At 41.9% G+C, this 25,997-nt stretch overlaps 1 protein-coding gene across 4 annotated transcripts; it reads left to right on the forward strand.

Moving 5' to 3' along the window:
• Positions 1-529: 529 nt before the first annotated feature.
• On the forward strand, positions 530-24,064 carry scn4aa (sodium channel, voltage-gated, type IV, alpha, a). Of its 4 annotated transcripts, none has more exons than XM_027289032.1 (27): positions 530-2,375; positions 8,709-9,012; positions 9,281-9,399; positions 9,499-9,588; positions 9,662-9,790; positions 10,068-10,159; positions 10,255-10,548; positions 10,630-10,693; positions 10,807-10,948; positions 11,046-11,243; positions 11,386-11,556; positions 11,679-11,805; positions 12,342-12,580; positions 12,682-12,855; positions 12,947-13,303; positions 15,566-16,030; positions 17,477-17,518; positions 17,624-17,756; positions 17,852-18,006; positions 18,123-18,296; positions 18,394-18,516; positions 19,470-19,751; positions 19,846-19,899; positions 20,267-20,404; positions 20,507-20,611; positions 20,992-21,262; positions 21,351-24,064. In XM_027289032.1, the coding sequence occupies exons 2-27, from the start codon at positions 8,758-8,760 to the stop codon at positions 22,649-22,651; spliced, it is 5,694 nt and encodes a 1,897-aa protein (XP_027144833.1). In that variant the 5' UTR covers positions 530-2,375; positions 8,709-8,757; the 3' UTR covers positions 22,652-24,064. The 4 variants fall into 4 exon arrangements, with proteins under 4 accessions (XP_027144833.1, XP_027144834.1, XP_027144835.1 ...); XM_027289033.1 differs by lacking the exon at positions 530-2,375 and adding an exon at positions 6,706-6,770; XM_027289034.1 differs by lacking the exons at positions 530-2,375; positions 8,709-9,012; positions 9,281-9,399; ... (3 more) ...; positions 10,255-10,548; positions 10,630-10,693 and having other exon boundaries at positions 10,886-10,948; positions 11,023-11,243; positions 21,351-24,061.
• The last annotated feature ends 1,933 nt before the right edge of the window (positions 24,065-25,997 follow it).

Genomic DNA, 25,997 nt, shown 5'->3' on the forward strand with positions numbered 1-25,997 from the left:
TAGATAGATAGACTCCTCTGCCTGGTGAACCTGATGTTGCAGACGGTGGTGGGTCCATTGTCCATTGTCCTCTCCAGCAAACACAGCATAGAAGAAGACACCGGCCACCACAGACTGGTGAAACATCTGCAGCAGATGTTGAAGGACCTCAGTCTGCTCATGAAGTCCAGACGGCTCTGGCCTTCCCTTGTTGAGACCGTCCAGTCCAGCTGCAGTCCTGAGCAGCTCCACGTCGAGCCCCTCGATGGACACAGGTTGGAGATGTATCTACTATCTACTATCCCACCGTTGATACCACTACTACATCATAAACACAGACCTTTAGAGTTATACCAGTGACATTTTGCAATTCTTTTATTTCACACTTTACAAAAGTTTGTTTGATGTATTCTTTAAAAAGAAATGTTAAGACCTCACACAAGAACCGTCTACAGAACTACTATATGTCTACATAAATTATAAATAAAATAGAATAAATACATAAACCAACCAGCTGACTTAGGGCGAGACATAAACCAAACATGAGTAAGTATTAAAGTATAAATATAGCAGGCAAAAGTAGTAACAAATAAAATAAGAGCTGAAATAATAAATTAAATAACTGCCAGGGCTCACCATGATGATACCAACCCAGTCTGGAAGTCATACGAGCAGGCTGTGGAACATTATTCTTACGTACCCGTCTAATATCTTTGACGGTGACAAAGCCCTCGCTCAGATTTCTTCAATCTTTAATGTCATTTTACACACAGCCTGACCTGAAACTGGGACAGTTTGCTCACATAGGGAGAGAAGGAAGGCTCGATTTCCAAGAAACAGATGACACCCAGTTAACTTGTATTTGTAAATACAGATATCATTTTCCTTGTATAATCATACTACACACCTTTCAGCCAAATATAGCCTTCACGTCGTCAGGAGGACTCGTCCAATCAGTGCGCCGATGCAGTCCTGTCCCCCTCACTGCTCATACAGAGGTTATCTTATCAAATGTAATCAAAAATATGCGTCTGATCTTTGACAGCTGTGCCCCGACATCATTGAGTGGATTATTAATGTTGTTGTCGATGCCAAAGCACCACAAATATTAATCCTTTAGCAGTTTTTGGGGCCTTTTTGTGGGTCAGTGTATAAAGGGGTGTATAAAGTACTGAGATTGTAATGTTATATATATTTATCCACACATATGCACAGAATTTGTGCACCTTCTTCAACCACGAGAGATCAATCGTTACAAACACACAACAAAAACTCAGCATAGATTTGAATAAAGCGACTGTAGGGACAATAAGAAATATATGCTGCCCTCAGGTGGTTGTATCAGAAACAGCAACTTTCTGTGGAGATATAAAAGTAACAATTCTTTTATTAGTGCCTAGTGTTGGACTTTTAGGACATGTTTCTTTCTTTTCTTTGTTTTTTTTGTGCATTACAGACCTGATTTATACTCAAACAAACTCTTCCTAGAGGATTGTTTATCAGGAAAACACAAGAAACTTCAAAATTTTTCATGTCTTGACAGAGAGAAAGGTTGTCATCCTTCCATATGTTTCCCCCCTCTTTGTCCTTACAGTTATTTCATAAAAAACTAAGAAATAAAAAAGCTACATTCATCACCTGATAACCACGGAAACTACTTCGATCCTCAGTCGTCAACAGTGTTTCAGCTGAAGAACAAAGCAGCTTCATCAGCGAATGTTTCATTTCTGTGGTCAGATCTGTTTGCTGTGTTTGTATCAGCTGCTTATACATTTTGGCAGATGTTTCAATGGCCTATAAACAGAAACAGAAGAACTGAAACCTGATCAGATAAGTACTTGAATTTCTGCAAAATCAACCTGTGCATGAGTGAGGAAAGTTTTACAGAAGAGCAATTCATGAATGAATAAACACAACAATCATCGATACAACAATAACATAATTAATACATTTCTAGAGCAGGTCTTGCAGGCGGATCAGTCGAATAAAAACACTTTAAGATGAGAGGAATCTGTGCTCAGAGATCCGTGGTGGCTGCAGCAGGACGTTTCCTCTGAGCCGCAGCAGCACTTGGAGCTCAAACACCGGCTTTACTTTGTGACCAAGTTGTAAATGTGCTCGTCTCCCCGTGGAAATGCACGCAGGAGCGACCAGCTGTGTGGGAACGGTAAGCAGTTCCGTTGCTGAAGTGTCAAAGGTCTGATCTGATCCTACCTGGAGCAACTGCTCCGGTTTCACTGCAGGACACCACTGCGTCAGCAACAGCTGTCCTGCAGCCCCGTGCTGGCTGCCACAAGGGGAGAATTACGTCCTCAGTGTAAGGCTTGACGGAAGACTTGATTTTTTTTTTTTCAAGTTTCTTGGATTCTGTGGAATTATTTGCTTTACCGTGCAAGGTAACCTGCCACCTCCTTCTGGTGTCTTCCATGAGTTGTTGAAGCTTGAAGATGAGCTGCATGAACCTCAGAATATAAAACTTTAAGGGGTTTTACTTGCAGGTTCAGAGTGGCTTTTGATATTTACAGTTTGTTTTCACTGGTTTTATGCTTCCCTTGCTCTGTATGGACTAATATGGCATCTTCCTGACTTTAAGTTAGCAGGGTTTTGCTTTGACTATGTTGTGTAATGGTTTAATTCTCCCTCCCGCTCATCTGAACTGTGGTGAAACTTAACTTGAGTAACAGAGAACTACTTAGCTTTCTGGTAGAGAGCAGTTCTGATTTAAAGCAAAAGGTTGTAAAAAAGTGGTTGAACGCAAAGATGTGTTTTAATGCGAGCTCCTTTTGTTCTAATTATAAACATGAACCTGTAATTGAGCTCAGGTCAAATTTGGAATTGGTAGATTTATGGCTTCTCAGCTCTGTTTTTAAATGTGTGGGTGCCTGTGTTGTTAAGATACATGGACGTGCAGCGGCAAACTAGTGTTTTCGCTACAGTATGAGAGGGAACCTGCACACGGGCATCATAACAGAGCCACGTCTTCACCTGCCAGGTGAATATCTCCCTCGAGGCACATGGCTGTAATGTCCAGTCTGGACACTTTGCAACCTTCTCAATCTCCCACTATGCCTCCTCCCACAGGGCAAAAGGTTTATTTTTAGTCCATGTCTTCATGGCAGATGGGCGAGATACTGTGATGCTGTGGATGCTCATACCCCACCATTTCCCCGCCGTTAATCCATGTTGCCCAAATCAGAGGTGTGGGACTGCAGAGACAGCCCGGCTCCGTGCAGGCAAAGCAGATCTTTGGACACAGTAGAAGATGTGGAGACTTGTGTGTGTGTTCATATTAGATCCTGTCAAAGGTGCATCTGCAACTCTTATGTAACAGGATGAGGCGAGATTTCAACATGGATGGGGATCCTCATGTGGTGTTTATAAGTTCTTAGAGTGAGTTTTGTTTGCGTCATTTGTCTTTAATATCTCTAATGTAAACCCTCCTCTGTGCTGCGTTCTCCACACGTATATGTGTCATCATATACGTGTTAGATGTCATAAAATACATATTTTTGTGTCTTTTGACATGAATAATGTCTTCTTCTGCCCGAGAGTGTTTGTGTGTCTCGCGTCACATGTTCTTGGACGCAGAAGGTGTCGGTTTTGAGTTTCTTTCACCAAGTGAACCCATGTGACTGGCCTGGCTAGGCCTCTGTATTTTCCAGACTATTCAAAAGGTGAGATGAGGTTAAAGATAAACACAAACCCTTTTTCTCAAAATTCACCATCTCATTTTGTTCAGTTCCCCAATTCTGTGTAACTGTGCTCGACGTACAAGTGACAGAAACATTTTTTTTTGGTTAAAGGTTCAAACTAGATGATTCAGGTTTTTACCTCGATGGCTCGGACACGAGTCGCTCCTTCATGGATGTCTGTGTTTTTTAAGGACTTAATTGGTGTTATGAATATGATAATAGCTCCCCCCTTGGTCTGTCACAAGTTGGATGGAATATTCTTGATATCACTTCCACATGTAATCTTCTCAGATTACTGTGCAGTGAGTGCAAAGGCCAAATGGGTCACATCGAGACAGCATGAAATCTGTTTAGAAAGCTGCCTTAGACTATAACAAACTCTATTCCTCCTGGTGTATTTATGATTCATTCCAACAACTTTATTTACACTATTAGCCATCTACTAGTGGCTCGTATTCTGCTGTGTCGTGGTGAAACATTGACTCGGTCGTGGTCAGCCAGACACTAAATGTTTGGTTGCATCTCTAGATTTATAACTCTATACGTCTCTGTTAGCCATCTGACCATCGGACTGCACCAGGGAGATTACGATAGGTCTTCACAGCTCCTCGGTATGCAGCAACAGAGGCATACCGCGAGTGACAGCAGCTGTCCTCTTAGCAGCAGCATAATGCATGTAGGACTCGGTCCACTGTGCACACATCTTATAAAGACATCAAAGGGTCTTGACCCAGTGTAGTTACAGAGGCCTCAAACATGCTGATCATTTTCGGTTCGACTGAGCATGCAGCTACGGTTTTGAAGTGCAAAACTGTGGCAACATACAATGACGCGGTAGGAAGTAGGAACAGGTGGAGAGGTCTGTTTTAATGTGGCTCCCCTATTGGGTTTGAAATACAAGGTTAACTGGTGGGTGACAGGGTGTTGAAGCAAGCCGGGAGAGAGCGAACCGCAGTGTTGCGATTTGACCCCGTGAGAAAACGGGGGGGAACAGGAGCATGGCAAATGTCAAAGGACGTGTGAATAAAAGCCCTTGTTTGCTCTGTAGATCTGTTGTTTACAACTTGACCACATTCCAGGAGTGGTTAGTGCTGTGTAATGAGCGGAGTGACAGGTTTGAACCCCACTGGCATCTTCAGGGCACCGGAGTTAAGCCAATAAGTCATTAAAAGTGAGCAAAATATGACAACTTCAACAAGTCTGACTCTGATTTATACTGGTTTGCTTGTTTTCTTCACAGAAAGTACAAAAATCAAACTGCTACCTCATGTTTCAGCCAATTTGAATACTTAAGAAGAAATCTAGTGCAGCAAACTTCTTCACTCTGTCGCTGTATGAACTCGTGTTGCCCCTGTGACAAAAGCCAAAAACTAGTTCGGTTAGTTTCCGGAGGTGAATATTGGCATTCGCATTCCATGACCAGCTAGTGTAACGGAGAGGTGTCTACATTACCCCGTCTATATCCTCAAACGGAATGTCACAGGTCACATGGCCTTCCCTGACATGCAAGATGATATATATATTACTGTCGGTCAAGGCTTCTGAAATCTAACATTCGCCCCCTCTTCCTCAGTTTGCCACCTGTCCACACAGTGAGACTCAACGAGCATGGTCGTGAAATGAGTTGATTGTCTTCAGCTGGACTCTTCGAAATCAAACTACTGGTGGGAAGCAACTAAGTAGATTCACCCAAGAACTGTGCTTTAGTAGCATTTTGAGGCACTTGTACTTAAGTACATCCATTCTGTGTTACCACTAAACTTCAGACTTTTCACAGCATTACATTTGTTTGACAGTAGGAGGAGGGGGGGCATATTAGCTGGAGATTGTGATATCTCTACTTTTTTAGACAGATCAGAGAGATCGCGATATTTAAAGTCATCTTACTGTTTCCAAATTTTACGTAAGCCGATCTATGCTGCATGAACAAATCAAGCTTTGTAGGCGACTAGACGACTGTACTGGATGATTTCTTTCAAAATACATTAAATATGTTGGAAAACAGTTGCTGAAAATGTGGAAAGACTTTTGAATGAACGAGAAGTTTTTCACCAGTTTTCAGTCTCAGGATTTTTGTGGGCGGTCCTTAAAGGGTGGCTTGATGACACGCTGAGGCCACCCTGACTTGTTTCACAAGAGGACGTGACTTCAGCGTATTCAGCAGCTTTATTTTACCTGATTTTGACACCTAATTTCATAAACTTGTCGATATTTTTAATCATTCAAATTTAGTTGGGTGGACCTTTGGTCTGACAAACTTATGTAACTCTTTCTTGGGTGACGTGCAGTTGAGTTACGAGTATGTGAAAAGTGTTTTATGATTGTGTTACCTTTGACGTCTCAGATTTATATTGTGAACTTTAAGAGGGGTCTGACACCATAAAATATAATAATATATCAGTCACAGTGGCCATTTTACTACAGAAAGAACTCTTTTACTTTTGATAACTATATTTTGCTGATAATACTTCTGTAGTCTTCCTTATAGTAAGCAGAGTTGTGAAGGCAGGAGTCTGCCTCTTCCACCACTGATACAAGAGTGTATTTTCTGGACATGTTTTATGGCGAGTATAAGCATGATATACCGAATCTATTTTGACTGATACTGAATATCTTGGCCCTTTCGTGTGCAGAAACGAACGCTGATAAATGTAGCTACAAAACCTAACACGGCGGCAAAACGTATTATTGACCTTACTGGCGTGAGAGACAAGGCAACGACCACTTCGAGAGGACTTTTTTGAGATTGGCAGGCTTTCAATTGGGGTACTAAGCTTTTTAAAAAAGGATATTTGATGGCTTCAGCAGCCATGGTGTGATGTAATGCAATCAGGAAATGTTCCCCATAAGCCATAGAGAAACGCATTCATTCTCAGGAGGTGTATTTTAGGGTTGGCTCACGGTCGACGGCAGCGGGGCCCAGTGCTCTTAGAATGGGGGTTTTGAAATGGGATGATGAGAGGAGAAACTAGGGCTTGGAAGATAGTGTGGAGGGCTGCCCAGGTTATGACTGAGACTGTTGATAGTGCTACTATAGTTTAAGTCGTTGTACCAATACTAACCCACGTAGTACCGCTGCTTAAGAAGAAAAGAGACCTTGTAAGTTGTGCTTGTGAGTGATTATGAACACAGCCTTTGATGAGTGATCGCGTTAAGGTGGAATGACTGAAGTCTGCGTTGTATGAAAGAGGGATTTCGAGCCTCAAGTGTCATGTAGCTGGATAGTGGGGGGTTGTCAAGTGTGGGTAAGGGTGCGGAGTCGGAAGCTTAGTGTGTTTGGGGCCCCGTGTAAAATAGAAGGTAGTAGAGAGTGGAGTCAGCTTGGTAAGATAAATTGGCATGCTGTCCTGTTTATCGGAGGGATGTGAGGCGCAGAGCAAAGGCTCAGCCAGGAAGGAATGAGCAGAGTCATCGGGCCTCTGTAACACGACGCTCCGTCTTGATTGCCTGTAGCAGCTGGGCAGCCACTGTATCTGTGCGAACGTGTGCGTCTCTTCACATGTGTGTGAATGCAAAACTTTTCTCTTCAACTGAGCTCTTTTGAGGCCGTGTATTATCCCACATTAATGTGCGTGTGATCCCCGCGTATATATCGACGTGTGTGTGTCTGTCGTTGCCACGTTTTGATCGCTCGGGCTGTTCTCTGCGTCTTCACATGCATGAATTCAAGAACTCGTCTCTTCTTACAACCTGTTACCAGCTTGTTTGTCTGCTTTGATGATTAATGACATGTTGGTATTCTTTGTGTAGTCTCTGTATCTTCAGAAAATTATCACAGATGGTCTCAAGGTAACAGAAGAAACGATGCTTTGTCGTGTTTCTGAAAGGATTTTGCTGTACAACTTTCCTTAAATACATTTCATGTTCATGCCCTAGTCATGGTGTTTTTTTAATGCATATCAATGCAGATGTACAGTTAATTCAACTTCAGTTATACAAAAATGTGCACATACATTATTACTGATTAACCTTCAGGTTAAGTATTTGTAAAATTATAAAATACACAAGGAAGCACTGATATTTTGTTTAATCCTGCAGGGTCCGTCCTATGTTTTAACTATTCCAAATTATATTTAAAGCCAGAAAGTGTACTACTTCATTACGTCCACGATAGCAGGAGCCTAACTTCAGCTGCTCCAGATGAAGCCACACTGGTTGCTAAACACATCAAAGGATGAAAGCAAATGCCACTTGGACCCGATATGGAGCGTCTGCTAAGCTAATAAGTAATCTGATGTACACAAGTAATGTCATGGTCTCTTTAGAACGGTGGGAAAGTACCAAAACTATCTTCCTGAGTGCGTCTAGCTGTTTTGTTTCCATCTGGACACATTTAAGCACTTGTGGTGTCGTGAGGGGGCGCAGGGTCGGAGATGTAGGGCAAAGGGTGGAGGACAGGAATGAGGGAGTGTGAGGGGTGTGGACGCAAGATCAAAGCAACTTAGACCGATGATGGTTACCAACACCCCCCGGACCTGTATGGAGACGTGGTGGTTCCCATTTTTCTTTTTTTTCCATCACAGGTTTCAGATGTCCATCAGAGAAAACTGAAAACTCTGCAACACACCAGGGCTCAAGGAATTAGGAAATTAATTCAGTTCAGTTTCATTTATAAAGTGCCAGATCATGACAAAAGTTATCTCATGCAGAGCAGGTCTAGACCGTACTCTTTATAATATTAGACCCAACAATTCCACCACGAGCAAGCACTTGGCGACGGTGGCAGGAAAAACTTCCTTTTAACCGGCAGAAACCTCGAGCGGAACCAAGCTCATTGGTGGACGGTCATCCACCGCAACCGATTGAGTTAAACTTCTAGATTTTGATTAGTAGATCATTTTTGAGTACTAGTACCAAACACAAGATGCCATGGTGGCCAGGAGGTTAAGGTGCTGACCATGAACCATATTGACTCCTGGGACCTTTGTTAATCTCTCTCCTTATACAAAATTTCATACAGACTGAAATTGGAGGTGTTTGTAAAGCATTCAAATTTTGACTGTATAGTCTGTATTTGTTCATTGTCCCTCCCTCCAGCACCTTCTAGGGAAACCCCGGTGTGGCGGTATCCCTTCGCAATGCGAAGATGGCGACCCTGCTCCCTCCCCCAGGCACCAACGCGTTCCGCCGCTTCACCAAGGAATCGCTGGTGGAGATCGAGAGGCTCGCGGAGGAAAGAAAAAAGGCCGCAGAAGTAGAGGGACGTGAGGAGGAAGAGTCACTGGCCCCGAACGCTGATCTGGAGGCGGGCAAGAGTCTGCCCTTGATCTATGGAGACCCTCCACCAGAGTTGCTCAACACACCTCTGGAGGACCTGGACCCCTTCTACAAACCACAGAAAGTCAGTCTGAGCACATCTGTGCTCACATGGAAACACACTTAGTGTTTAATGAGCTTGAAATATGACAGGATGTATTCCTTAAATTTCAGTTATTACAGCTGCATACAGTATACCCTTACGCAATGTATACAATTTCATGTGCGGTATGCATATGTTACAGTTAAATGTTAGAGTATCATTACAAGATTGTCATCACTGAGTATTTATTGAAATGTAGTAAGCATTTTGGACTATATACATTAACTTGCACTGATAATCTCTTTTTCAGACATTCATTGTGATCACCAAAGGAAACACAATCTTCAGGTTCAACGCTGAACCGGCTTGCTACATTCTGAGCCCCTTTAGTTTGGTTAGGAGAGGAGCCATCAAAATTCTCATACATTCATATCCTTTAAGTGTTTGATTTATTCAGTGTGTTGGACATAAAGTGATGTGAGTAATGAATAAAGAGTGGAAATGTCTGCTTCCTTAACCCTGAATTAAATTATTTAGCATGTTCATCATGATTACAATTTTGTCGAATTGTGTATTCATGACGATGAGCAACCCACCAGCATGGAGTAAAACTGTTGAGTGAGTACATCGTCGTTATAGTTTTCAGTAATTCCTTTGTTCACATTTTACTAACATGTGTTGTTCTTCTCAGGTATGTTTTTACTGGTATCTATACCTTCGAGGCAACAGTCAAAGTGTTGTCGAGAGGTTTCTGTGTTGGATCTTTTACATTCCTTCGAGATCCATGGAATTGGCTGGATTTCATGGTGATCAGCATGGCGTAAGTATCCGAGCGTCCTTCATCTGACTGTGTAGTTGCGTTCATATCACAAAAACAGTTCTTGTCATTATATATTATCCACGTCTTCGACTCAAAACTGAACGGAACAGAACTGACAGTTCAAAAAGGGTTTTGGGGACATTATAAAAGATGATATTGTGCAGATTTGTGTAACATTTTTGTATGTGACGATAATTTTCCAATTAAAACAAGAAAATTAACAGAAGATAAGTTATTTGCAATTGGATTTAATTAATTGTTTTATGTCCTTCCACAGATACATCACTGAGTTTGTTGACCTTGGCAATGTGTCAGCCCTCAGGACCTTTCGTGTACTTCGAGCCCTTAAAACAATTACTGTGATTCCTGGTATGTATGTCATTTATTACTGATTACGAGGGTGTCATTCTTTGATTTCTTTTGGTTTTTTGTTAAATATTCTGACATCCATTGTATCTTGTCAGGTTTGAAAACCATCGTGGCCGCTCTGATCCAGTCGGTGAAGAAAATGGTGGACGTCATGATTCTGACCGTTTTCGCTCTCGCTGTTTTCGCCCTCATTGGCCTCCAACTTTTTATGGGAAATCTGCGTCAGAAATGTGTGCGATGGCCCATCGAAACAAACGGAACTGCGTTTGAATTCTTCAACGCCACCAACGCGTTTAATGACACCGCGTCCTTCAACAACACCATGGGGGTCAATGATACGATATATTCCAACAATAACTTCAATTTCATTGAATATATTGAAAACACAGGTACGTTTAACACACGTTACATCTCCTGAGCTGCTATTATCTTCAGTAGAATAGATCTCAATGTTTCTTTTTTGGTTTTAGAGAATCACTATTATTTGGAAGGAAGCCCAGATGCCCTACTTTGTGGAAACAGCTCTGATGCTGGGTATGTATTATTCACACTATGGCAGGTCAATCAATCAAGGATTACTTTTATTCAATAGTAAGGTGTTTGGAGGCTGGGAGAACAATTGTAGCATGCTGACTCTTTGTTGATAGAAAGTGCCCAGAAGGATACACATGCATGAAGGCTGGGAGGAACCCCAACTTTGGCTACACCAGTTTTGACTCTTTTGGCTGGTCCTTCTTGGCCCTCTTCAGACTCATGACCCAGGACTACTGGGAGAACCTTTTCCAGCTGGTTGGCACTTCGTTCATTTGTTACAAACAGATGTATGACCTCTGACAAAAGAAATTTGTCCTTAGTTCTCGTAGCTTCTTTTTTGCTCCAAACACAGATCCTGCGGGCAGCTGGAAAGACATACATGCTGTTCTTTGTGGTGGTTATCTTTCTGGGCTCCTTCTACCTCATCAACCTCATTCTGGCTGTGGTAGCCATGGCTTACGATGAACAGAATGAGGCAACTCGGCGAGAGGCCATAGAGAAAGAGGAGGAGTTCCAGCGGCTACTAGAGCAACTCAAGAATCAGGAACAGGTAACATTTAGGAGACAGCTATATTTATGTTAATATAACTTCTTCAAGAGCAATATTTAAGGGTTGTTTAATAGTCTTTTCATTTGTAGTAAAACTGAAGAAGAACAGTTGAAGTAATGTATTTTTTTATCTACTGTAACAGGCTCACCTTCTTGGGAGCCGAGCCACTCTAACCAGTAAGAAGTCGCTTAGTCATCACACCACGTCCGAGTTGGCAGATGATGAACAGAGCCTTGAACATGACGAAATTGTCAAGGATTGCAATGGAAGAGTCATCCCCCGCCTGATAATCAGAGCGCCCACCATAATCAAGGTTAGTCAGTCTTCAGTTCGATCTTCAGTCAATCAAAATTCCGACTGCAACTTATACATCTTCTGCTTCTGAGGTTCCCATCGCGAGCATGCAACTGACAGATTTATGGACATATTTTACAGCCTCTTGCAGATAATGAACTCAGAGAGAGGTCAATCGGCTCTGTGCACAGCATGCTTCATCTGGACGAACCAGGCCTGGCACAGAGAAGAGCAAGTGCTCTAAGTGTGCTCACTACAGCTATGGAAGGTACAGTGCCAATGGAGAAGCACCGGCAATTGACATTTCCCTACGTACAGGTTTAATTCTTTAGCTTTGGTTACATTAAAATAAGTAGATGACACAACATGTCTATTTCAGGGTACTGATTTTATGCCACGCAGCATAAAGGAGTGTCAAGTTCCTCCAGGGAATTAAGAAATACACAAGGCCTAGTTGCAGGTTCTCAGTAGGGATGCTCTAATCTGAGCTGTTATTGCCTAGATTATCTAGGAGTTGCTAACATTATACACTCATTTAACCAAGGCCAATACAGTAGCATTGTCTTGAGCTCACCATAGTTGAGCTAATCACATTGTGTGCTAAAGAAATCCCTGTCAACATTCAATGCCATGCCCTCATGGTGTTAAGCGTTGGCTATTCCAGGTCAAATATAACTTGGCACAGATGAGACATCAATTTTAAAGCCACTCATCATTGCTCTCTGTTAGCTGCATGATGCATATGACTTAAAGATAACTTTAAATGATGGTAGACTACCTAATTGTTTTTTTTTTCCTGTCTAGAGTTGGAGGAGGCTCAGAGGCCGTGCCCGCCCGGCTGGTACAAGTTTGCCGACATGTTTCTGAAGTGGGACTGCTGCAAGCCGTGGGTGACCTTTAAAAATTGGGTGCACTTTGTGGTGATGGACCCTTTTGTTGACTTGGCCATCACCATCTGCATCGTGCTCAACACCCTCTTCATGGCGATGGAGCACTACCCCATGACCCCAGAGTTTGACTACATGCTCTCTGTGGGGAATCTGGTAAATATGTGCTACATCAACTTTGAATCTCATCGCAGAAATGTTCTTACGTCTCAGACTTGATTTGTCAGTGTCTGTAAAAGAGGCGTATGCTCCTGCAGGTTTTCACTGGAATCTTCACAGCTGAAATGTTCTTCAAGCTCATCGCCATGGATCCCTACTACTACTTTCAAGTCGGCTGGAATATTTTCGACAGCATCATTGTCACTCTCAGTCTGGTTGAGTTGGGGTTGGCAAATGTCCAGGGACTGTCTGTTCTTAGGTCCTTCCGTCTGGTGAGAACCAATAATTGAACTTATTTGAATGTATTTACCACAATGAACGTTATTATTTACTGTCTTTGTGTCTGTCCTGTGTTGGAGATAGCTTCGTGTCTTCAAACTAGCCAAGTCCTGGCCCACACTCAACATGCTGATCAAGATCATCGGCAACTCAGTGGGAGCTTTAGGAAACCTGACTTTGGTGCTGGCCATCATCGTCTTTATCTTCGCCGTGGTGGGGATGCAGCTCTTCGGCAAGAGCTATAAGGACTGCGTGTGCAAGATCTCCGTAGACTGCGAGCTGCCTCGCTGGCACATGAACGACTTCTTCCACTCGTTCCTCATCGTGTTCCGCATCCTGTGTGGGGAGTGGATCGAGACCATGTGGGACTGTATGGAGGTGGCCGGACCTGGGATGTGTTTAGTTGTCTTCATGATGGTCATGGTCATTGGAAATCTAGTGGTGAGTGCAACTATTAATCACGCACTGCTGATACCTTTGTAATATAATCCAGAACGGCCCATTTGGGAAAAGAGACAGGATTTTATCACTCTTAACAGTTATTGTGGCAACAATCACGTGTCACACAGTCGCTTTGAAATGAATTAAGGAGGCAGTGTTACTATCGGTCTGCCTGAAGCTGATATATATATATGAGGAAACAGAGAAGACTGTATACAGTTACGCAGCTCAATTTCACTTGGATAAAAATAATTCTCTCAGTTTACAATCAGGATAAACAGAAATGATAATTCTTATCTCGTGGCTGTGTTGTCAGTGTGTCACTTTATAATTAGTGCTTATATCAGCACATAGTAAATCTCAAGTAGATGGTCATTCCTGAGCCTGCAGACGCTGCCACTCGACTACACGGTACAGTTTTTAAACTGTGAAGCTGTAAAGCTGACAAACTGTTTAGAACAATCTCTCTAAATCTAGCAGTCATCTTATTATAATGCCAAGAGATTTTCCAGCTTGTGCGTCTCAGTAGTTTATTGTTAACCCCTCGATGTGAGGGATGCCAAGGACGGACAGACACAGCTGGGAAAGAAAATTGCACCCAGCAGGGGGCATTAGAGTAATCTTAGGCCTTATGGTATGGGCTAAAAACACACAACACGGAATATTTGCAAAATTTGAGCAGTAAACGTTCAAAAGAGGTTTTAGCTACACGGTGATGATCACAAAGAATATCATCACATATTATTGTTGAATTGATTCACTAACCTTTTCTCGAAGTGTCTGGCTGAATTTGAAGAGGCAGCAGAGTTTGTGATGCTTAGTGAAGAATCCTGGGTGTCTGGAGCATGGAAATACCGTCCCTGACATTTTATCTTGGCCTCGCAGAACAAGGACGTACTTATAACGCAGACTATGATCACTCTCAGCCATCATTTTAGCATCATATTTAATGACTAGAGCCAAAACCATTTCCTGTTAGGTTATTCATAGAAATGGAAAGGAAATGGCTCATCGTCAAGATGACAAAACTATTGCGATGGGCGCTCCGTGCCAAAATCATCGAGTCTTTTTTTGTGTCTCACAGCGACCCCCCCACCCCCCCTTTACTCCAGCGTAAACTCACCTCACACATACATGCACACTATTTGCACTGACATGAAGGCAGATAGTATACTTACACGCTTCATGGGAGGGGGGTTTCTATTTAAATCAAATGACTTGAGCTACCAAACAGTGGTTTTGACCTTGAGTATGTGCTAAGATCCGGCTCAAGTAAGCATGCTGCCACTGAGGGAACAAACACAGACAGCTGAGCTGAGCAGAGCTCAGGTGGCCGGGGGACCGGGTGTTAAGGGAAAGTAATTTGATAGCAGATTGAACCGTAATTGATGAAGAGGTAATCATATTGGGCCATCAACACCGCAACATATGGAGCAGAGTGCTGATCAAAAGTGCGTTTTTAGTTAAAATCCCACAAACCACTCCACTTTCTATCATTTTTAAGGGCTGGGAATCCCACAAACCACTCCACTTTCTATCATTTTTAAGGGCTGGGACAATCACTACAAGAACATGTAGAACACCACAGTCACGTCTTTGCTTAGCATTAAGACTGAAAGTCACAGTAATTTATATTCTTTTGTATGAATTAAACAAGATTTCTTTGTAACCCTGCAGGTAAGCTACAGTCTCTTTAACTGATAGACATGAGAGTTGTATTAGCTCTAACTCTTTAAACACGCTTATTTTCCCATTACTTTAAGATAAAGACTGAATTTCTCTCATCGTCAGGTTACATAATCACTTCTCGGAGAATCTGGGAGCATGACAACACAGAAAACTCTGCTATGACTGCTTTTTTTTTCCATCAGTAGTCATCATGTCTGTTTTTCCACTCCTAAACTATCGGGTCCCATCAGTCTTCTTTACCAATTCACAGCTCCTGCACTGGAATGAAAGGGATCGCCTCCCACTAAACCTAAGAAATAGGAACCGAGAAATTGACTATCAGGTTTAGAAACTAAAGATAGCTGCATCTGCAACAGAAGGCAGACGACATCAATGCGCCATCACATAACCGATTTGATATGTGATGTGTATTTGAGCTGGTTCACTAACGCTGACCCTGACCCCAACCCTGGAAAAAAAGAGTTGGGACCATCCATTGGTCACAGATATTAACTGCAAACTTCTAAATATTATTGTGTAGTTTTACATCAGATATGCATTTCACTGTATATTTCTCACGTTGTTTCTTGTCAGGTGTTGAACCTCTTCCTGGCCCTGCTGCTCAGCTCGTTCAGTGGAGACAACCTCTCAGCAGGGGACGATGACGGCGAGATGAACAACCTCCAGATTGCCATCGGCAGGATCACTCGGGGAATCGACTGGCTCAAAGCATTCGTCGTTCGGATGGTCCTGCGGCTTCTTGGCAGAAAGCCCAAAGAGCCTGATGAGGACCTGACGGACGACGGGGACGCTAAAATGGAGTGTATCGAAATGAACCACTTGGACACCAGTGGGGATTTAAAAATGGCCGATGGGATAGCTAATTGTTTGGTTGAAGGCCGGCCCTCTGGATTTATTGTAGACGGAGAGCTCAGCGGTCTCAATGTGCCGATCGCCCTGGGAGAGTCCGACTTTGAAAACCTAGGCGAGGATGATGAGGACGACGAAGACACCAATGACTCTGAGTTTACAGAAGAAAAAAACAACCAACTTTACCTGGTAAGTTCAGTCGATCCATCAACATTCACTCTGTTTATCTCTCTACATGCACTGGCAATTCAACATCCACCAATCATCCAGTCGAAATGTTTAAACAATATAAATGCAATGCAAGCACTGAATTTGAAGTAAAAAACCTTGCCTAACGTAACATCATAACGCCAAAGTATGACTGTTCCCCCCTCGAGTGAACACAGAGACATTAATGCTCGACTTTCTGGTCTCCCTAACATGAATCTATCCAGATTTATTTACTGTTTTATAAATCTTCATGGTCTTAGTCCCACATGTGAACCCTCAAGGACCCTCAGGTCTTCTGTGAGTGTCCCTTTAATCACACTGGTATAGGAATTTCTTTAAAGAAAAACCCCTGAATAAGGAAGACTGGATTCAAAGTATCAAGGTTGAATTTATTATTCTTGTACAAGAAGAAGCGTTTAACAGTGCAACACAGAGAAAAGGCTCCCTGAGGAGCTCTAACAGCTGGTTATACATTTTGGGCTGTCTGGAACACCTCCCCACTGATACAGATAATATCGTAACATCCTTTTTTTGGTTTTCTGCTCAGTAATGAGCATTATGATTCATATCCAAATGACACTTCCCTAGCCTGTCTCTCCTGTCCTTGTACTATTGATTTATAATCATCTCTCCCTGCCAGCCTCAGTAAAACACAAAGGGAAGTGCACGAGACATGCAAAAGACAGGATACACACACACACACACACACTTTATGAGTTAAAACATCTGCACTCCAGTATAATCCTAATATAATCCAAAAGTCAGAACGAAAAGGCACGGTGATGCATCATTTTCTCACTGTTGGACAGCCGAGGGTGGCAGAGACTGTTCATATTTTTAAGAGCAAATTCTGAATACTGAATACTTTTTAATTTTTCTGTTTTTGCTGTTTTTGGTCAAAGTTATCACAAACTATTGACAGTGTATGAGTACGACGTTGTGTGATAATGCACTAAACATGGTGATAAAACTAGAATAATAACATAACAGAGCACATATCTTTTGGTTGAATAAAGGTGACGTGTACATTTGTCAGAGCCGGCTGGATGTTTCAGTGGAACAGGAAATGCATGTTTGAATTTGTCCATCATTTGCAAACGAATGTGAGACGCAACAAATATTCATATACCAGGAACGTCAGCAAAGTAAATAGCAAAAGAGCATGTCGTCCTGCAGAGTATGAGGGCGACGTCTATGAATCACTGTCTGTAAACACCCACACAGTCTAGAAAAGAGGTCTAATCGGGCAACACAAGTGAAAACACCTGTGTAGTAGGTGGAGTGCCATAATAGTCTTGTTCACTGGGGAATCAACCCTCAACCAGATCTATACTTATAACTCAAAGCAAATAAAGTGCAAAAACATATATTTTAGGAACGCGTGCAGGATATGTTTGTTCACTCTCTATTCCTGTGCTATTTCAGGAAAACGCAGCAGATGAAATTAGCATGCTGGAAACCGTCAAAGTGAGTAACCAACATGAAGAAACCCTGTAGTTTGATGTTATGTTGAGGTCATTACTTTGTGCATGGTGGCTTTGTAACCGAGCTTCGATTGTAATCTTTGACTAGCTGATGGGTGCTTTGACTGATGGGGATTCTTCAGTGTGTAGCACAGTGGACTATCAACCACCTGAGCCTGAACCAGAGGAAGTAGAAGAAGAAGAAGAAGACCCCGCGGAGCCAGAGGCCTGCTTCACTGACAGTATGAACAATAAAGCGGAGTCATTTAACCATGAACCGCTCACGCTGTTGAAATCTTTTGGAGTGTAATGCTGAGTGATTTTCCTCTCCCCTCAGACTGCGTGAAGCGCTGGCCGTGTCTGACCGTGGATATCACCGAAGGTAAAGGCAAAAAATGGTGGAACCTCCGTAAGACTTGCTTCACCATCGTGGAGCATGACTGGTTTGAAACCTTCATCATTTTTATGATCCTCCTCAGCAGTGGAGCTCTGGTGAGTGCTGTCATCAGTGCAACAAATTTAGAAAAGTTGACTGTTTCATGATAGTGTTAAGAAACTTTATCACCATCGGGACATGTATCTAGGTATCTCATGTTTTCTTTTGGCAGGCCTTTGAAGACATACACATAGAAAGACGCCGAACCATCAAAATTATTCTGGAGTTTGCCGACAAAGTTTTCACCTACATCTTTATCATCGAGATGCTCCTTAAATGGACCGCGTATGGCTTCAAGACCTACTTCACCAACGCTTGGTGTTGGTTAGACTTTTTCATCGTAGATGTAAGTTTTGACGTGTAACCTTCAACAGATCATACGTAGATGATAAAGTCTGTGACACTTCAATAGGAAATGTGTTGATTGTTGTTTTTTGCCACAGATTTCCCTGATTAGTTTATTCGCCAACTGGATGGGCTACTCCGAACTTGGACCAATCAAATCCCTCAGGACTCTCAGGGCGTTGAGGCCTCTTCGAGCCCTGTCGAGATTTGAAGGGATGAGGGTGAGTTTTGGATCAATGCGCGTGGCTAACACTGATTTTAGATGATGGAAAAGCTGCATAGCTGAATGCGTTATCTTACTAATCTAACTGGCTTTCCCCTACAATGTGTGTTGTGTGCATGCTTACACCATGGCTGCTGTAACAGAGCTGACTGAGGTAAGAGCACAGGTAAAATTTAAGTTTGTTTATTTCATATAAACAAAATTAGGCCAAATATAGCCCGATCTGTTGTAGATGTAGGGTGTTGAGTGTTGTAGTGTGTCATTGTGGACCCAAACCAACGCTGCATCTACATTCTTTCACTCTTCCAAAAGAGGAGTGACGTTACTGGTGCTGCAATGGCCTTTCCAAACACGAGACAAGCAGTATCACGCACACACATGAGTATTTGTTTACAGTGTTGTTCCCGTAACATCATGTGTGTCATGAAAGATGGGAAGGAATGATCGGTCTGGGCGAGCAACGCGTGGTCTGTCGTGTCTCTCTGCCGCGCAGGAATTTATGACTCATCTACAATCGTCTAATCTGACACAGTGACAATTTTAACAGACCATAATATGGAGAAGTCTGGCCCCGGCATTGGTGGGAACGTCTCACTTGCCAAAGTAATCCATCCACCTGACAGGTGTGGAATATCAACATGCCTATTAAACATGATATGATATAGGAGCGCCTTTGACTGGTCGCAATATATGGAAGCTCTATAATGTTTTATTTTAGGTAGACGTTTATTATATTTCACATATGGCTACAGAGCAGAGCAAAGTCATGACCTGTCTACAACAAAGACAAGGGTGTACTCGCCAATCAGATGCAGAGTAGGGCGGGTTTGTGAACAAATATGAGAGAAATAAACCTTCTTTTCTTCGATATTTTACTTCATCTCATGAAAAATGGGATCAAAAACAAACCTGTTGAGTTCCTTAATCCTAACAAAGTCCTCTTTTGGCCAGGTGGTAGTGAACGCTCTTGTTGGAGCAATTCCCTCCATCTTCAACGTGCTGCTGGTGTGTCTGATCTTTTGGCTCATCTTCAGCATCATGGGGGTTAACCTGTTTGCCGGGAAGTTCTACCGCTGCATCAACACCACCACGGAGGAGCTTTTCCCCATGTCTGAGGTCAATAACAGGAGCGACTGCATGGCCGTCAAGGAAGCCACACAGGACGCCCGCTGGGTCAACGTCAAAGTCAACTACGACAACGTAGGGAAGGGCTACCTGTCTCTGCTTCAAGTGGTAGGAGTGCTGTTTATGTTATAGCAAAAATAACTGTGATTTAAAAGCTGTCGTGTTCAGTGACAGATTTTGGACCAATGCTCTGTATTTTCAGGCGACTTTTAAAGGCTGGATGGACATCATGTACGCTGCTGTTGACTCAAGAGAGGTAGTTATTATTTACGGTTATATCAGTATTGAAATATTACATTTAGCATTAAATATAAGCTCAAATTAATTAAGTTCATGTATAGAAATGACGTCAGTAACATCAAGGACTCCATCGGCTCAGCCAGGAGATCAAATATTATCCCTTCTCTTTTAACACCACCCTGCACTTTAAGTTAATTGAATATATATGTAATATATATGTGACAGATGGTGGTGGTGAAGAGAGTCTGGTCTTTGGAAGTGCCCGTCCTGCCTAGTATCATATTCCAGTGTGTTATTTACTTACTGAACTGCTTCTACTGAACAAGGACAGGACTGCTTTCTCTTAAATGTTCCTAATGTTTTAAACATTTTATCACTCGTAGGTAGAGGAACAACCTTCTTACGAGATCAACCTCTACATGTACATGTACTTCGTCATCTTTATCATCTTTGGCTCTTTCTTCACACTCAACCTCTTCATTGGTGTCATTATTGACAATTTCAACCAACAGAAGAAAAAGATAAGTATCACAGTTGTTTTTTTTTATAAGGGGTCTGCACCAATATAACAACCTAATTTTAAATACTTATGATCGTGTTTCTTTTTTATGTTTTGTCTGCACTTTGGAGATAAAGACATCTTCATGACTGAGGAACAAAAAAAGTACTACGACGCCATGAAGAAACTTGGTTCCAAGAAGCCACAGAAGCCAATTCCACGTCCAACTGTATGTAATTCGCGAACAACTGCATGATTACTTATTATTGTTATATCGTTTGGGAAAGTTTGACTACATTGTAAGCTGAAGTAGGGATGATACGATTATAGATTTTCCTGCTTTGTTGCCACTGGTTTCCATTGCACTGAAAACTCTTAAAACTTGGATTGTTTACGGCTACAAAACTGTGACATTTTAAACCGTTAACAGTGAATTCGGTTCATCGCTGCATCCCTAAACCAAAGTAATGACACATAAGTTGGGCATGCGTGGCATGACCATGACGTCGTTGACCCCTGCACTGACCTTTTCAGCACACAACTTGTAGGCCAAATGACCCTATTGGATTTGTATTTCTTTCCCTCCCCCCGTCTCCCTTTGACCTGCAGAACCTAATCCAGGGAATGGTGTTTGACTTCATCAGTCAGCAGTTTTTTGACATCTTCATCATGGTGCTCATCTGCCTTAATATGGTGTCCATGATGGTGGAGACAGACAACCAAAGTCCAGAGAAGGAAGAATTCCTCTTCAAATTAAACGTGGCTTTCATCATTGTCTTCACTGGGGAGTGCGTGTTGAAGCTTTTTGCCTTGCGACAATACTACTTCACCAACGGATGGAATATTTTTGATTTCGTTGTGGTCATCTTGTCCATAGCTGGTGGGTACCCAAGTCATCACAGGCATTCAGACAGACTGCAAGTGTTCATATATTGTCTCTGACTGTGGTTTATCTTCTTTTATTTCAGGTACGATGCTCTCAGATATAATCGAGAAGTACTTTGTGTCACCAACTCTGTTCAGAGTGATCAGACTGGCAAGAATAGGCAGGATTCTGCGTCTTATCAAAGGAGCGAAGGGCATTCGGACGCTTCTCTTCGCTCTGATGATGTCCCTTCCTGCCCTTTTCAACATTGGTCTCCTGCTCTTTCTCATTATGTTCATCTTCTCCATATTTGGGATGTCAAATTTTGCCTATGTCAAAAAGGGGGCCGGAATTGATGATATATTTAATTTTGAGACATTCGGTGGAAGCATTATCTGCCTGTTTGAGATTACAACGTCGGCTGGTTGGGATGGACTTTTACTTCCAATGCTGAACAAGGACTTTCCAGATTGTGATCCAGACATTGAGAACCCAGGCACAGATGTAAAGGGCAACTGTGGCAACCCGGGCATGAGCATGATCTTCTTCTGTGGCTACATCATCGTCTCGTTCTTAGTGGTGGTCAACATGTATATCGCCATTATCTTGGAGAACTTCAATGTGGCTCAGGAGGAGAGTGGCGACGCACTCTGTGAGGAAGACTTTGAGATGTTCAATGAGACTTGGGAGAAGTTTGACTTGGATGGAACGATGTTCATTGAGTATAGCCAGCTCTCAGATTTTTGTGATACCTTGCAGGAGCCATTGAGGGTTGCTAAGCCCAACCGTCTTCGCTTGATTGAAATGGATCTGCCCCTGGTCATCGGGGACAGGATCCACTGCCTGGATGTCTTGTTGGCGGTCACACAGATGGTGCTGGGAGACACGGTGGAGATGGCGGCAATGCGGGAGAGCATCGAGGCTAAGTTCATCCTGAACAACCCCACCTCAGACTCCTTTGCGCCGATTACTACAACGGTGCGCCACAAAGAAGAGCAGATGGCTGCTGTGGTCATTCAAAAGGCTTACCGCAACCACCTACTGAAGCGCTGCATACGCCACGCCGCTTTTCTTCACCACTGTAAGAGGATGGGTAGAAAGGACGAAGGTGAAGATCCACCAGAGAAAGAGGGGATGCTTGCGCAAAGGATGGGAGTGCTGTATGGCAGCAATGTGGACCTTGCAGAGGAGATGGAGCAGGCTGCATTAGAAACTCTAGCAAGCCAACAGCCTCCTAGTCCTGAGACATTGTCACATCACACAGGGGCCGAGTGTGATCCAGAACCGCTTGAGCCAAATATCATGGTTGTACCTGTAGAAATTACTAATGAGGTTTTATTACATTCTGCCCCCAGCCAATACCTCTTGACCCTACCGGCAAACTTGAGAGAGTCAATCGTATAACAAACAGCCGAAGACGTTTAATGATGTTTTTCACCAGTCGAGGAGGTAGTGTTAGCAGCTGATGCAAAGTCTCACCAATGGAGCTGAATTTTCCACACTAGAAGAAGAGGTTACACAGTGCTAAGGAATGTTCAAAACTACATTTTTAAATTTCTTAACGAACAATTCCTGTTTTTTTTTGTTTTTGTTTTTTAAAAAAAATGCAATATCATGCAAGTGTCTTTTTGGGTGGAAGGTACAACTGGCGTGCATGGTTTTCTCTGATAACCATAAAGAGCAAATATAACCACCGTGCTACATGAGAAGCAGAGATAAACGACTTAAAATAAACACGTTAAATAAGAATTAATTTGGCTTAATATGATAATAAGACCAGTTACCTATTGTAGCATTGGTGAGGGTAAGATTTCTCAACTTTTAAACATTAGACCAGAATCTGTGATGTGAAAAATGAATCTAGAAATTGTAATAATACTATACTACTCACAAATTAAGAGGTCTGATGGATTTTAATGCACGCCTTTATTGAGGCGAGCACTCATTTAGCTTTTTGTCACGCGTGCCAGAAAAAACAAACCATGTGCTCCAGTTTCTAACCAAAGAGTAACTGCAGCAATGAATGCAGCACTATTAAGCATTACTTCATCACACAGAGCCACGATGGCTACGAATGGTAAAATTGTGATTCAGTTATATCCAATAATCCTTTTCCTGCTTACTTTAAGTCACTTTTTATGTTAATTAGACACTAACTGATTTTCTATGGTGGAGTTTTGTACGTGTAAAAATGAAACTAAGGCTCATCTTGATCACCTTTTTATTCAAGTCAACCAGTGGAACCCTGATCTCTGTTATTCTTTATTAGTTAACAATAACTTGGGCCAGCTAATGCAGTTAACATCTGTCCCTGAGTGGCTCATTAATGGCCCAGTTTATATTGCACTATTTATATCCCTTCCAGGTCAAGTTAGAGCAGTTGACTATGTAAGACTGAGAGACCTTCCTGTTTTCTAAGATGACTTCATCACTGATATATGCATGTCTTATAAATGTCTTGTCTGTTTTCTTCTGGTCCCCTCAGACAGATCTCAAAACTCCCAGCAAGCAGTCAAACGTTATCTGTGACTGTAATCTTAAGACGCGATGTTTACATTAACACAGCTGAGCTCATTTCGACGTGTTTTCTGTATTTGTCTACCGAGTAATACTAATGATACAAGTACATTTGAACGTTTTTGCCTCAGGTTATATCAAGTGCAGAGTTTGTCTTTCGGCTGAAGTTCTGAAACGTGGCATAGCATAGTTAAATAAATGACTCTGGAGTTAAAGTCTGTGTAAAGGCAAAGCTGAGATTTCTTTCAAAATACATAAAATATGTTGGAAAATAGTCGCTGAAAAGACTTTGAACGATATATTACGGAAATGTGGAGTTAGTTTTTTCATCAGTTTTCAGACTCAGGATTTTGTGGGCGGTCCTTAAAGGGTGGCTCGATGACACGCTGAGGCCACCCCGAGCAGAGAGATAGAGCTCACAGTCCTGAAGCTAAGAATTCAATTTTACCTGATTTTGACGCCTAATTTCCTAAACTCTATTTTTAATCATTCAAACTTAGCTGGGTGATTAATAACACTTTCTTCTTTGGTCTGACAAACTTACTTTACACAAACTTTAAGAATACCCAACTTCCTAATGTGCAGATAACTTTAGATAACACCTATTTACATATTCACAAAAAGCACAAGTGTATCTAGTCACCTCAAGACTGTCCTCGTGGGGAAAGGTACGCTTCACTTGCTGTTGTGTAAGTCTTAACTGAATTTAAAATGTCTTACTCTGAATATATACATGAACAACATAAGCACTTTTTACAGTTTCTAGTTTGTTTGTTTTTTACAATAGACTATAGAGGGTTGTCTCTTCTCTTGTTTATGTGTTCAGAACTGTTTTAACATCAACCCTGGGGGATTTAAAAAAAAAAAAAAAAAGAGATGATGAATGAATGTTTCCTCTACGAGGGGTCTCTCTCTTTGTCTTATCCTGCTGCCGCAGCATGGCGAGTTATTCCTGTCAGAAGTCTGTAATGTGACCTGCAGCAATCCTATCTGAGATTGACACACTGCTGCACCACTTAGCTATAGTCTCCTCTGATGCTACAGTCAAACCCACAACCTCCTATTGTTTACATTTCTAATGGAGGACGAGCCATAAGGGGAGCTTTACTGGTACACCCACAGTCAGTGTTGCCTGTATATACATTTTTTTTCTTTTTTTCTGTCTGTATTGTATATTTATATCATTTTGTTATTGTAAAAACTGTAACTATATTGTGAGAATAAAATACTTCTTGTAGGGAAAAGTAGTCGGTAGCTGTATTATGTGTCGCCTGTGAAACTACACCGCTACACTGAGGCCCTCTGGTGGTTAACACACCCGATTCTGACTGTCATGTTTTATTTTTAAACTTGAGGGAAAAGACTTGGAAGACGATCAAGACTGTCCCTTTTTTTTATTTTTGCTCTGTTGAGTTTGTGTGAAGTACTAAATCGCACGTTTGGTATGTTAGCAGTGAGTAAATCGAGCAGCAGGATGACTCAAAATAAAAATGTATTATCACTTATCGTAACAAAGGAAGTATGGCTCATTGATGCATTTAAAATAGATGATGAATAGTAAATAATGCAAATATTTATATACCAACAAACAGCTGGATGGCACAGATGAATATGATTACACAGACAATACTCATTAGTACAGTAGGTTCAATTCAATTTAGTTATTTCTAAAATATGAATAATATAATATAACAAAGTCTTGTCACTTGTCACACTACAGGCTCTCTGGTTTAAGTTTTCATCTCTGAACCCAACTGCTCAGCTGACTCAAGTCAGTGGCTATTTTTTTCTTTGTGTGTTGCCAACAGACAAATCTAAACAATGCAAAACTTTTACTTTGCATATTTTTGTGGTTGCATGTTTGTTTTTACTCAAGAGAAATGTGGGCTAAACTGGAGAAGTTGCTCTCCAAATGTGTGTCGTCGTCGTCGTCGTCGTCGTCGTCGTCGTCGTTGGCTGCCTTGATGTCCAACCAGCACAGATAATTAAGGCTGTAACTAACGACTGTTTTAATTATCGGTTAAGCTGATGTTTTTTAGAAAATGTACTTGAATCATTAATCGATGATCAAACGAGTTGAATTTGTTAAGTTTCGGTTGATTCACTGATCTATGAATTGACTTATCATTGCAGCTTTTCAGCTCATATTTCCCACTTTGAACTAATTTAAATCATTTCCGGGGCAGCACCCACTGCTCATACAAGATAAGAGATTAAAAATAATCTAAATACT

This window comes from Larimichthys crocea, chromosome XVI, assembly GCF_000972845.2.
Source record: "Larimichthys crocea isolate SSNF chromosome XVI, L_crocea_2.0, whole genome shotgun sequence".
NCBI classification, from domain to species: domain Eukaryota; kingdom Metazoa; phylum Chordata; class Actinopteri; family Sciaenidae; genus Larimichthys; species Larimichthys crocea.

Excerpts from the sequence above, each read along its gene's own strand:
- scn4aa (XM_027289032.1), top strand. The coding sequence starts at position 8,758 with ATGGCGACCCTGCTCCCTCCCCCAGGCACCAACGCGTTCCGCCGCTTC. Across the intron at positions 9,013-9,280 it reads CCTTCTACAAACCACAGAAA|ACATTCATTGTGATCACCAA; the intron begins GTCAGTCTGAGC and ends TCTCTTTTTCAG. Across the intron at positions 9,589-9,661 it reads GCATGGAGTAAAACTGTTGA|GTATGTTTTTACTGGTATCT; the intron begins GTGAGTACATCG and ends TGTTCTTCTCAG.